The sequence below is a fragment of the Leguminivora glycinivorella genome, chromosome 20 (genome assembly GCF_023078275.1).
Source record: "Leguminivora glycinivorella isolate SPB_JAAS2020 chromosome 20, LegGlyc_1.1, whole genome shotgun sequence".
Taxonomy (NCBI): domain Eukaryota; kingdom Metazoa; phylum Arthropoda; class Insecta; order Lepidoptera; family Tortricidae; genus Leguminivora; species Leguminivora glycinivorella.
Window position 1 is genome coordinate 13,401,891 of NC_062990.1, and position 13,792 is coordinate 13,415,682.

Below are 13,792 nucleotides of genomic sequence, written 5' to 3' on the forward strand. Positions count from 1 at the left end.
TAGAAAAAACTTTCAAGGGTGATAAAAATCAAAATACAAGTTATTTTTTAAAGTCGCCGAACAAATGTTGATCAGTATAAGGAGAATAGCCTAGAGTTCAATTTTTCGCCTTTGTTACAGGCCCCACTCTGTATATATATATGGAATATAATAAAAGTATTCTTATTGAAACGTTTACAAAAAATAAGATTTTCATTGTCAAATTAGATTTTCATTTGGATCCGTAGGTTTCTTTGTAGGTACATCTGTCCGCGATTATTTCGATTAAGGTAAAGCGGGGCAATTCTCGACTGGGGGGCCATTGTAACTGATCTTTTTGCTGTACGGTCAGCCAAGAACCTTACACTGCTTTTTGGCTGACTGTACCTTACACATATTACTATTTTTTTAAAAGAAATTCTTGCAATGATTGTAGAATTGTTACATAGCGACCACAGCGTAGGTAGTAGGTATGTATGTATTTTACCTATATAAATATTTATACTGGGGAAACTTCATACAACCCACATAACCAGTATCTCGAAGCTATGGTCGGTAGGGTAAAAAGTACTTCCTTGCATTATCGCTTACAATTTAAATTCATGAACAAAATTGCATTCATAAACTCATTTTATTTTTGCAACAAATTAAACATCAAAAACAATTAAAACGTGATATCCGCCATCAGCTTACGCCTGCCATTCTTCTGGCGCACCTCAATCTCGACGTCGGCGTAAAAACCGACTTTGAGTGTCTCGGTGACCTGCAGCGTGCGGGGAAGACCGCCGCTCGCCATGACGGCATTCACGTCGTATCTCCAGAAGTAATGCCCGTTCCAGGTGTCCTCGTAGTTAACTGCCACGTCGCCGTCCACTGTGGCTTCGTAGACTACTTCTATTTCCATGGTGCCTCGGGACGCGGTCATGATGGCTTCTACTGTCTCCTCAGGCTCGACGGGAATTGTTACACCCGCGCTCGCCGTGAGAGTAATCGACTGAGAGTCACTGCCACTCTTGCCCCATTGGTGGGTGTAAGAGAATGAGGTTTTCCCGCCAACCTAAAAAAATAGAAAAGGATTAGGTACAGTTAACCTAAAACAGTGATGTCATGGCTAAATAAAAGATATTTATTTAGCCATTTTAGACAACTTCAGTAATTTAAAAATCAGTGTCCCAGGCTCTAAATCCAATACGTACGTCCCACCCACCCTATGCAGCGTCAACTCAGGACACTCGTGTGAGCTTCAATTCTTTGACTTGACATACATGCCCCGCTGCATGCGCAATATGAATGTGCACTCAGGCACAGTATAATAAAGAGTACTATCGTACAGTATGGCCACTCCCACTCCCCGCTGAATGTGCCACCCACCTCTCCTCTACCTCACAGTTACCGCCTGTCAAAAACGCGAACAGTCGACCTGTCATATTTCACTCATACAAGCATGGTACGCGTTCACCTAAACGAGCTTAGAACGTGTGCTAGGAACGCGCCTCTTTCATACATTTGATGGCCAGTGTCCGAGGTGTGACTCAGCAGGGCTTACACCTTTGAGTAATTATGTTAACTAGAGAGGGCACCTCAACTTGATTTTGTGTAACAACACTTAGAGCCGATCGGCACAAACGCGCTTAGTCTGTGCCGAACGGCTGGCGGGTAGATTGACGTATCGCAATGAAAAATGTTTCGCCTAAATAGTTAATGCCGTCATGTGTAGTGAGGTACTGTACAAACTGCTCAGGAAAATCTAACGAAAGCCAGGGAGTGACTTTTCATACGTAGGTTTACTGCATTTTTGTTTAAACACGCTTACTTTTTAAAAAATGTATTAATATAAACTCATGCCGAAGCGCCATGTTGCGGCGGCCATGTTTCGTTGAAACCAAAGAGTAAAAAATGCAACAAAAGCAGACGTGACAATATCGCAAGTTAGTTCAAGTTTCCTATCATACATTAAATTATATATATTTATCGACGCAAAAAAGGTTATTTAATTATTATTGTCAGAATTGCAGTTTTCCGACATGTCGGTCTATAACAGATTCTCAATACGCGTGTCGAATTTCATGTGAGTATGTAAATGTAAGTGCAGTACAGTACCTAACCTGCCTGAATGAATTTGGGTAGGTAGACGGTCAAGCAAATTATGAGTATAAAACCGCGCGAAATTCAAATTTTCTATGGGACGATAAACCCGCGCCCATACATACATGGATTTGGATGTAGATAAAGTTATGTATGCGACTACACATAATTAGGCATTAAAACACTCATGATATCTTATTAACACAACAAAAACAACACTCATGTTTTAATGCCTACCATTATGCAAATGTCACATAAATAACTAATATCCAGTTGCGGCCACGTGTACACATGTACGCTCAGTCCGTATGCAGGAAATTGGGCTGAATGAACGCACCAGCGATCGACAGCCCGCCTGTATCCGGCCAGGCGTCCCTACACTACATCTACATCTACATCTACATGCAGCTTTATATGTGGGCATTTAAAAAAATTGGGACTCACAGAGTTTGATAAAAAAAAGTTAAATCGCTGTCAGTTTTGCAACGATAATTAAGCATGGCATTTCAATAAAAACATCGTTTTTGTTTTAATTATGTAAATTATACTAAGCTATAATCTAAAGTCAGAACGTGAAAAAAGTTTAGTTTTAAATACAGATTTCAAGCTTGATTGTCGTTACAAAACTAACAGCGATTTATGTTTTTTGTTAACAACTCACGCTAATTGAGAGTCATAAATTAAAGAAAGGCACGTATTTAACCGGGCGACTAAATAACCATAGAAATGGGTATCAAAAATAATAGTTTGGCGACTAAAATGTGGCCTCAAATTATTTCAGTATGAGGTAGCATTTTAATGTCATTACGGCTGCGGTTTATTCAGACGCGAGTACCAACTATTTATTTGGCAACTGAATTATTATATTGGAAACAATTTAAGAGATACAGTTTAATAGGAAAACGGCTATCTATTAATATAAAATATACAATTCTTTTAAAATATTTATATAGCAAATTAACATAAAAAGTACATTTAAAATTTATACATCGGCACTCATCACCTGAGCTGTCAGTTTAATAAAAAAAAAGGATTCTTATAAAATATAATGGTCAACAAAATATTGTACTTATGGGTAAGAAATTAGGTGTTTGGGAGTGCTGGCAACTTCGTCTCTATACAATGAATTTAACTTTTCATGACGTTTACTCTATCGATTCTAAGGCCGGTCTTACGCAGTCTTAACGTCACTCTGAAAAATTCATTTTTTTGCCAGGAAAACCTTACTCAGAATATGCCTTGGCATAAATCGTTCCGCAGATTTTATAATATCGAATCTTATGCTGGCATAATGTTAATGTGCAAAATAATCTTCTAAATTAAGAGTTCTTCCGTAGATTTTTGTTTGCATAATATTTAGGCAGTAAAAAGTTGTCCATCTTCTTCCTATTTCTGTTTTAATAGCGAGTCTTGTGTGTTGGGGATGCAAGATACCTAACACTCCTCCTCGCTGCGCTCGTCGTCGTACCTAACGGTGCCTCTGGGACTGTATTTCATTTCCTTTTTGCTATCGTTGTTTTGTTCATAAAAAGAACCTAAGAATTATGCCATAGCATATTTGGTAGGACTTTATATTCTACTAAAAAACCTAACCCTAACCCACTTTCCTGCTAGCAGAAAATAATTCTGCTCCTGTACCTCTAAATTATACTATACGATTATCACGGTTTTTTTTTAATACCATGTCGGTGGTAAACAAGCATACGACCGGCCTGATGGAAAGTGGTCACCGTAACCTATGGACGCCTGCAACTCAAGGGGTATCATATGCGCGTTACCGACCCATTAGAAGCTTATACACTCCTTTTCGCTGTGTACTTGTTATAAAATGATTTGGTACGCGTTACCTTATAGAGATATTTAAATACTACTCGTGGTTTACGGGTCGCAAATACGATGTTTGAATAAAAGAGAATAAACATTTATTCGTGAACACAGACAAGACAAAATACACATAATAACAACAAGACAGAAAGGAATGAAGTGCCACGAAATGGCTTCATCTCCGCGTGTTGCTGGTAACTTCCAGCGCTGATCTTCCGATGAGACTATCGGTACGTAGCAACCTTCAACCCGTTTTCATAAAGAAACGATTTTATATGTGTTTTAAAAAAACATACTTCCCATTAATTTTTTTTAGTTGCCTCCGCAATTTAAATACTACTTTAAACGATGAGCTAAGTATAATTATTTAGGTGCTAACATCTATATGACTACAAATATTAAAAATCTTACGCTTTACAATACTAGGTGCCAATTATTATTTTAGTCGCCAAAGTATTTTTTAATGTTCCTCGGCAATATTTTTGTCGCTTGAAATTTGCTGCCGTTTTTTCAATAATAATGATGCTTAATATTTGAGGCTCATATATTTTTTTTGTCGCCACAATATTAAAACACAGCCAAATTATATTATTGTATGCCCGACTTAACTTCCCGTTTAATATTTTAGTTGCCCGGTTAATTATATGCCTTAAAGAAATGCCCATGTAAACCCATGTCACTTCTATACTACGACTTCTAATCTATGCACTCTATGCAGGGCTCATCATCGCGACCGAAAGGTCGTAAGCGCCGAGTAAAATCGTAGCGCTTGCGACGTTACGGAAGCGGGCCATTGGTTCACACCCCGCCCCCTCGCCCCGCCTTCAGCTTACAAGCTGTGACACGTTCGTTGTTTGCTATAGCTCCTCTATACGAAGTAATAATTACTCAATGGCTTACACGAACAATAAATCGTATATTTACTAGGGAATGCTCCCGGGAATTCCCGGTACCAAAAGTACCAAAATCCCGGGATTTTTGAACTCTTTGGGTACCGGTACTGATGTTATAAAATCCCGGTTCTTCGGTACTTTTCGGTATTGAAAAATGGACAAAGATTACAAACTAAAACGCATTTAATCACTTCAAAAATGTGAACGTAAACTACGGAATATCCATTGAATGCTGTACAAATGTAATGAAAATAGTTTCAAACGCGTTAGACTCGTCCCGCTCGGTATTCATCGGCTATGATCGGGACCTCGGCGTCGGTTATACTTAGAGGGTAAATCAAACTAACTTTGCTAATGTTAGAATTAGTTGAGGTCTGTAATGATTTCTTACACTTGTCGTCCAGGTTTCGAAAGTATGCTTAGAACGCAGTCTGGTATATTATAATTTTGGTCCTAATAGGCGACCGGAATAAAATTACCGGAAAAAAACAATAGCCACCAAATTCTACAAAACTCTTTACTCCGAATCTCCCACACACCCACACCCACAGCCTGTGCCTGATTTAGAAGAAAGCTTCCAACATCAACATCGCATTTGTCGATTACTCTACTTAAAGCTTTCGACAGTCTTCATCACAATTCCATTTTCACAGCTTTACGCTATAGATCCCAGTTACATTCAGCTCATAACCACCATTTATAAAAATAGTACAGCCGCCATAAAACTACAGTCCTCAGGTTCCTCATTTTCTATTCAAAAAGGAGTCAAGCAAGGAGATCCGTTATCGCCAAAACTGTTTACCAGCACACTTGAACAAGTCTTCCAGAAGCTTATGCCAAGTTGGGAAGTTCGGGGCCTTATCGTCGGGAATAGAAGGCTAATCTTCGATTTGCCGACGACATTGTTCTGTTCTCCTCAACTGCCTCCGAACTACGATCAATGCTTCAAGACCTCAGTGACGCAAGCCTCGAGGTTGAAAATAGTCGACGTAGTTCGAAAAGCGGCAAAGCTGAAGTGGGACTGGGCCGGTCATGTCTGCCGAATGCCGAATGAGCTATGGGCCAAGATTACCACAGATTACCAGAGTGGCAGCCCAGGCCAAAACGGGGACCCGGCAGACCACGTATGCCATGGCGGAACAAGTTGGACTCCTTTATGAAAGAATGGCCGAGGACTGCACAAAACCGGGTGGAATGGGAAAAAGCGGGGCAAGCCTTTGCCCAGCAGTGGGACATCGCAGGCTCTTAATAATAATAAAACATAATAAGATGTTTGTTACACCATACTCTTGAACGTAGCCTCCCGAACATGGTCGCCGCTTGGCCAATACGTATCCAACAATCTCTGCATCAAGCGAGATATTGTTGGATACGGTCGACCTAAGGTAGCAAACCTTATCGACGACTTCCATTTTATGTTTTATTCATAAATACAACTAATTTTACAACAAATGTACTAGTAAACCCCCAGTACCGAAAAGTACCGAAGAACCGGGATTTCCCGGTTCTTTCCCAGTACCGGAAATCTCAGTCCCGGTTCTGGGACTGGTACCGGTTCTGCATTCCCTAATATTTACCGAGCCAATAGGGATTTTGAATTCCACTTCGATGTCCTGTCCGATTTTGATCTCGTGTTGCATATTCCAGCTGTTTGAAACAGTGTTGGAAACTGACTGGCTGAGCTCGGCCTTGTAGTCAACTCGTTTGGTGACATTGTTCCTGAAGCGCTGATTTGCAATTATCTCCGGCTGGCTGTGGATCCCTGTAAATGCATAATAGATTGTAACGTGCGAGAAAAAATTGCGACAGCAAAGCTTCAACTAAATAAAATATACAACTAAACAGGGTTTTTGATGGTTTAGCAACGCCGGATCTATATTTTTTTGAAGGGGAGCAAAATAGTTTAAACCTTTGTATGTTTAGACACGGATCCGTGGGAGGAATTTGAATCCATTGTTTTAAATGTCTAGGTCTGTTTCTCAGTTTTAGACGGTCATTTAAACGTTATTTAAGAATTTTACACATCGCGAGGAAGTCAGACTAATCCCAATAAGGCTTAGTTACCTTTGCGGGTTGGGAGGTTTCCATGAGCCGGGGCGAATGCCGGAATTATAACGCAAAGGAGGATGATGAAGAATTTATATAGATATAATAGACGTACCGAGGATAGTAGCCTTAACCGGCTTTAGTTTCCTGTGGACCTGCGCCCAGCCGTACCGCTGGTACAGATCGCTCCACGGGGTCGGGGAGTGTATGTACACATCCGTGGGCCATGGCCCGTAGTACTTGTAGAACAGAATAATATTAATAATGAAATAATGCCATACATATAGGACCTTATAAAAAGAAGATTGGCGGTCATTGTAGAATCGTGATGTTCCTTTCTAGTTTGTAATGTTCGACTATTTAATGTTGTCTGTGGTGTCGCACGACAAGACGTGGAGTTGTAGCAACGATCAGTGGCTCATTTCTCAAAGCTGCAAGTTAAATACAAATTACAAGTGGTAGTAGAATAGAATAGAAAAGTTTATTGCAGAAACCATCATACAGCACCACATACATTTGAACAAAGAAGATTCGCTGTCTAATATGAAAAGTTGTAAAGAGACTTCCCTTTGTAACTTGATACTTTTAGCTTTGAAAAAACGGGCTACAACTGGTCATTTCTCAAAATTTTGCCACCCCCACCTGTCAGTACGTTTATGTTAGAACTTTTTTTTTAGTATACAATATCTTCATAAATAAATTATCAATACATATTAAAAGACAGTTTTTACATAGAGGCCTGATGCTTTGAAATCGATTTATTTTATATTAATGAAATTAATAATTGTAACTAAGTTTTGTCGTTCACCTTCCGTGTCCCAACGCGGAGTACTCATGTTTCGAGTTGTTAAAAGTACACAAATTATTAACTTTACTTACCTTTATTGCTGTATTTTATTTGCATATATCCTTAACTTTTAAAACTAGACTATCTGATAATAATATTACACTTATGTTCCAAGTTATTTAGCTTTAAAGTTTGTCCACGGCCGTTTTTGTCGTTGACCTGTCGAGACAAACTCGCAAGCACTGTGCGATCCCTAATCCACCTCTGCCGCCCCACCCCGCATGAATCGAAGCCGCCAGTATCGGCCATCACCTGCAAGCAACGGCACGTGCTCACTACGCCTTGATTAGAAAATAGAAAATTTTAATTACCTCGAACGGGAGTTTGTAACGGGTAAGTAGTCGTTATTCTGTCAATCATAATTTGGTTATTGTTTGAGATACTGCATTAACTGTAACATATGTTTCGTATTTTGTTGCTTAATTTTTAGGCACCTAAACATTTAGTTCGTTCGGCAAATACTTTTTGAGTTTTGGCGAAATAACTGGCATTTTGTCGGTCACCTGTGCATCGTTCACCTGGCTAAAATAGGCAAGTGAACGACATTTTGGGACAGGGTGACGACAATAATGATAAATTTACCAATCGTAATAATACTTTTTTACACCTTCAATATTTGTTTTGTGCGTTAAATGAGAAAAGTATTACTGTTATATCGGTTTAGGCTGCATTTCTCAAAGGATTGTTGCTTTTTTGCGGTGTGTGTCCTTCACCTGTGCGATAAAGCCAGGTGAACGACTCAGTGACAGGAAACCGACACGTCGATCACTTGTCATAAGCCAGATGAACCATTACGAGGGGCGATCGACGGAGATATCGAGTAACAAACATAAAAAAAAAAATAATAATAAAATACTGACGAATTGAGAACCCCCTTCCTTGAGATTTGGGCGGCGGTTAAAAACTATTATAATGCTGATGGGCAGGTGAATGACGTCCATATCAGGTGAATGACCACCAAACTACAGGTGATCGACTACGGACGCAGGTTAGCGACGCTTGTCGTTAACTTGTCAAATGTGTCATACAAATTTGTACTAATTTGTCGTTAACCTGCTGCTGTTGTCGATAACCTGTGTATATTTATCCTTCACCTGATCATGATGTCGTTCACCTGAATTTCAATCGATCATAACTTCTAAAATAACTAATTGATATCGGTGCCTTTGACATTTTTGAAATGTTTGAGACGCATTCAAACGATCCCTACAATTTTTTTTTTTAAAATGCGACATTTAAAAAAAAACAAATCTTTCACCTGTCGGTGCCAAAATTTTGAGAAATGGCCAACTCTATGATATGGTCAACGCAAGTTGACGCTGGCGTCACTCTCTAAGGTACGTAGCCGAATGGCACAAACGCTCACGAAACGAAACGCTCGTAGATATCTATCTCCATCGCTCTCGGCAGCGTTTCGATTTCGTTTCGCGTTGTAGAAATGCCATTCGGCTAAAATATGAAATTTTCATTTTTTTTTATTCTCACGAAATTTACAAATAGTTTTTCTACGATAAATGGTCACATTTTTATTTATTGAAATAAAATCTGATAATATCATCAGCAAAATATGTCATTTGATATTTGCCAGTTGCTTTTCGGTGAAGGAAAACATCGTGAGGAAACCGGACTAATCCCAATAAGCCCTGGTTACCCTCCGGGTTGGAAGGTCAGATGGCAGTCGCTTTCGTAAAACTAGTGCCTATGCCAAATCTTGGGATTAGTTGTCAAAGCGGACCCGAGGCTCCCATGAGCCGCGGCAAATGCCGGGATAACGCAAGGAGGAAAAAAAATATCATCAGCTAAAAAAAAAAAAAACGTTAAAATCCGTTCAGTACTTTTTGAACTAAATATACGCATTGCAAATGAACCGCGCGGGTTTGAAAGAAGTCTCGTACCGCTATACACGCAAGACTGATTTTTTATTTTGGTCACAACTTACTATATTACTATTCAGAATCAATGTGTTTAGTATTTATATACATTATTAGTATTTTATTCCGAGTTTATGGGTTATATTGTGGCGTAGGCGAGAGGCTGGCAACCTGTCACTGCAATGTCACAGTTTCGTTTTCTTTCAACCCCTTATTTGCCAAGAGTGGCACTGAAGCTTTAGTGGTTTCATGTGTTCTGCTTACCCCTTTATGGGATATAGGCGTGATTGTATGTATGTATTCCGAGTTTAGGTATATTTAGATAACCCCCGTAAACTTTGATGGTCATAATTTTTATTTTAATACGTAAAAGAACTTAAATGCACATAACATAACATTTGTATTAATAACAATTGTCCTTTCCGAGGACTCCAGAGATAATTTTCGACTTCTGTAGGGGGTTACAGAAATATCTATGTATAAAATAACTTATTTTCTGCTTCTCGTCTACTTAGTCTACGTTTCGAGATGGTTTGCTTGTTATACGACAAGGAGCGTATGTTTTGTATTGCTGACGAAGTTGGTGGGATGCTGGTTATTAATTTTGGTTGGAAACAGTTCCTTGCGCACCAAGTTCACCGATAAATGTGGAGTCTGCGGATCATATATAGGCCGCAGGTGAACTTTTCAAGCTTGGCCATTATTCCTCCAGGAAGACACTGTTATGTTAGTATGACAACCAACAAGGCTTGTTCCAGAAAATGTAGCCTGTTGATTTTATTAGTGTGGTGATTTTTTTTTCTAAACAATTTACTTTCTCATAGAAAATTTGCTCTGCTATTTCAGGGTAAACCATAGGAACGTAACCGGAAGAAGCTGATAGCCACATTGTACCTCGCGCAAAAGTTATGGCGGAACAGGGACTCACGCGTATCATCAGATCTTCCGATACAAATGTCTTGGTATTTAAATAAAAACTACTGGAGTCTGAAGTACGGGTGAAGGATAGACGCAAAGTCAGTGGCCAGATTCGGGTTTGGACCTAGCTTAGAGCCCGAAAGATCTTTGCCTCATGAAGAGGCCTCGAGTGAGTTCAGGGTGGTAACGGGTACTAGTGTGCCATGCCCTTTGTTGTTTGAGTTTATCTCGCAGTTTGTAGCCGTGGAGGCTTTCAAGATGTTACTTGCGAGATCGGACGTGATGTAAATGGAGGCAGGAATGTCAGCAAAATGACACTTTACGAGTGCCTAAGCCGCCAAACCATACCGAAAAACAGGCCTGAGTCCATGCTTGCTCACTAAAATATGTGTTAAGAACGGTCCCAATTTGGCATTTAAGCATGGGATCTATGGAGCTAATTATATTGGGAAATTTCCAAGTCTTATCTAGTATATTTTCTTAATATTTTAAATGAGAATAACCTGCCAGAGTATAAGTTATAAAATAGTCAACACTTTGGATCCTGGAAGACCGACTGCTCTTCGTGGTTTTCACGTCTTTACGTCTGACACCACCTCTTTTTTCAATACAAAAGAAAAATATCATCTTTTAAAACATTGTTTGCACATCCTGAAGTTATACCAGCTTTGATAGAAACATGGCAGTAACTACAAAGTCTTCCTGGAGGAATAATCGCCATGCTTGAAAAGTTCACCTGAACTTGGTGAGCAAGAAACTGTTTACCACCAAAAATAAATTAGTAACCAACATCGGCAGCACTTGCGCTCCGTGTCGTATAACAACGCCCCATATTCTGGATATTACTTCTGTGCCTATGCCATCATCCTGGGGTTGGAAGACGTACAATCATAGTTGGGTACTGCAGTGGTCTGAAAACAGGGAGATATGGTATGAATGGGAATACTTGGACAATTGCGGTTGTGAAACAGGCTGCGAAACAATACGCTGTACGTGTTGTGGGTCTACTCTGCGCAATGCAAATAATGCAATGTAACATTTGCACAGGCAGCTGCCAAAATAAAAAGTATTTTTCAAAAATGATATTATAATAGTACATTACGATACAAGTGCGTAAAAAAGGAAGTTCGAAACGAGTGGCGATAAATTAAAACACGACCGAAGGGAGTGTTTTAAATCGACACGAGTTACGAATTTCCTATTCGCACGTGTATCGTACGACGTTTTTCAGTACAGATGAGCCTCCGAAGTTTCGACCTGGCACATAATGAACCACTTCTCGCACTAGTGCGTAAAAAAGACACCATCTGTACTGAAAATTAATATTTATTCATTATTTCCTTGTATTTTGATATTATTTTGAATGACTCTTTTATCTTTCAGTGTAACCTAGACGAGAAGTAAAAAATAAGCTTTTTATTAATATATGTTTCCGTAGCCCCCTACAGAAGTTGTCGGAGATTATCTCTAGCCTTGAAAAGGAGAAGTGATGCAAATGTTATGTGTAGGTACCTATTTAAGGTCTTTTACGTATTAAAATAAAAATTATGACCATCAACGTTTACGGGGGTTATCTAAATATACCTAAACTCGGAATAAAAAACTAATAATGTATATAAATACTAAAAACCTATATTCCGAATAGTAATATAGTAAGTGGTGACCAAAATAAATAATCAGTCTTGCGTGTATAACGGTACAAGACTTCTTTCAAACCCGCGCGCTTCATTTGCAATGTGTATAGATCAATAAGTACTGAACGGATTTTAACGTTTTTTGTTTTATTTTGCAGATGATATTATCAGATTTTATTTCAATAAATAAAAATGTGACCATATCGTAGAAAAACTATTTGTAAATTTCGTGAGAATAAACAAAAATGAAAATTTCATATTTTTCTTATTATTTGGCCGCCATCTTTAATTTTTTAAATGATTTTAATTTTTATATGAATAAATGTTTTAATACAAACTGATAGCCACCCCAACCATTAAAATCGGTGCAGCCGTTAGGATTCCAAATTTGTTTACATCACGTGCAAAAACGTCTTTCAAATCCGCGCGCTCCATTTGAAATGGGTATAGTTCAAAAACTACTCAACGAATTTTCATGATTTTTATTTTATTATGTAGATAATATTATCAGGTTTAATTTATATATATACAAATGTGACCATATCATAGAAAATTTATTGGTAAATTTCACGAGAATGAAAAAAAAAGTTTGAAAATTTCATATTTTTCTTATTATTCGGCCGCCATATTATTTTTTTTATGACTTAATTTTTTAAATTAATAAACGCTTCAATACAAACTGATAGACACCCCAACCATCAAAATCGGTGCAGCCGTTGTGATTCTATAAATTTTTAAAAATATGAGGCCGCCATTTTGGAAAATGTCCGCCATCTTGAATTCTAGTGGATGAAAATCGTGTTTCCTCGGATGAAATCATTTGTATTGGTCCCTAGTATCACTGTGCAAAGTGGCTTGCTTTCTGCATAAAATGCAGCTTTTGACCATAATTTCGCCGTAAGCCCTATGACGATTTTTACGGAAAAGTACGAACATGTCATGCTATTTCAGTCAGTCTCAGTACGAGACGTAAAGAAAGAAAAAATTTCTGCACTGAATCTGTACGTCGATGTTGATCAGATGCTCAGATCAGATGAGTACGCTTAAGTTTCAGAAAAAACCTTACACATGTAATACATGTAACTTACTGCGAGCAAGCCGACTTGAGCGAATAGTCGGTCAGCCTGAACTCCCTGGTCTCAGCATCATCGATGATGTGGTCGTCTTCTCCGAGCAAGTTGACGTTGACGTCACTCTCGCGAGTTGCGACGTCGATGCGGATGTTGAAGCGGGCATGTGCCAACGCGGGCAGCAGGATAAGGAGGAGCTTCATGGCTGGAAATTATTACATTTAATAATTGGATTAAGGATGACGTGCGAGAAAACAATCTCACACCTCAGGATGCCGAGGACCGGGTGGAGAAGACTGAGCAGGAAAGCGGACCCTGGCGCTAGGCCGGGAAAAGGCTAGGTTGAAGAAGAAGAATAATTGAATTACTTAAACGTTATTAAACGGTCAATATCTCCCTGTGTTGTGTACTGAGCTAGGTTCAGATCAGCAGTTAGTATATTTCGAATTTTGAACTAGTTAAATTAAAATTGCCTGTGTGGTGACGGGTTAAGAATTTCACCACCCCCTTTCTTCCCGTGGGTGTCGTAGAAGGCGACTATGGGATATGGGTTAAATTGTGGCGTAGGCGAGAGGCTGGCAACCTGTCACTGCAATGTCACAGTTTTGTTTTCTTTCAACCCCTT

The 13,792-nt window shown here is 39.0% G+C and overlaps 1 protein-coding gene across 1 annotated transcript; it reads right to left on the reverse strand.

Moving 5' to 3' along the window:
* Positions 1–597: 597 nt before the first annotated feature.
* LOC125237171 (spherulin-2A-like) lies at positions 598–13,465 on the reverse strand. Its single transcript, XM_048144156.1, has 4 exons — positions 13,186–13,465; positions 6,943–7,067; positions 6,359–6,543; positions 598–1,036 (listed from the first exon to the last, which is right to left on the reverse strand). Exons 1-4 carry the CDS (start codon positions 13,368–13,370, stop codon positions 644–646), a joined length of 888 nt encoding a protein of 295 aa, XP_048000113.1. The 5' UTR covers positions 13,371–13,465; the 3' UTR covers positions 598–643.
* Positions 13,466–13,792: the final 327 nt, after the last annotated feature.

Excerpts from the sequence above, each read along its gene's own strand:
- LOC125237171 (XM_048144156.1), bottom strand. The coding sequence starts at position 13,370 with ATGAAGCTCCTCCTTATCCTGCTGCCCGCGTTGGCACATGCCCGCTTC. Across the intron at positions 6,544-6,942 it reads GGTTAAGGCTACTATCCTCG|GGATCCACAGCCAGCCGGAG; the intron begins GTACGTCTATTA and ends ATGCATTTACAG. Across the intron at positions 1,037-6,358 it reads TCAAAATCCCTATTGGCTCG|GTTGGCGGGAAAACCTCATT; the intron begins GTAAATATTAGG and ends CTATTTTTTTAG.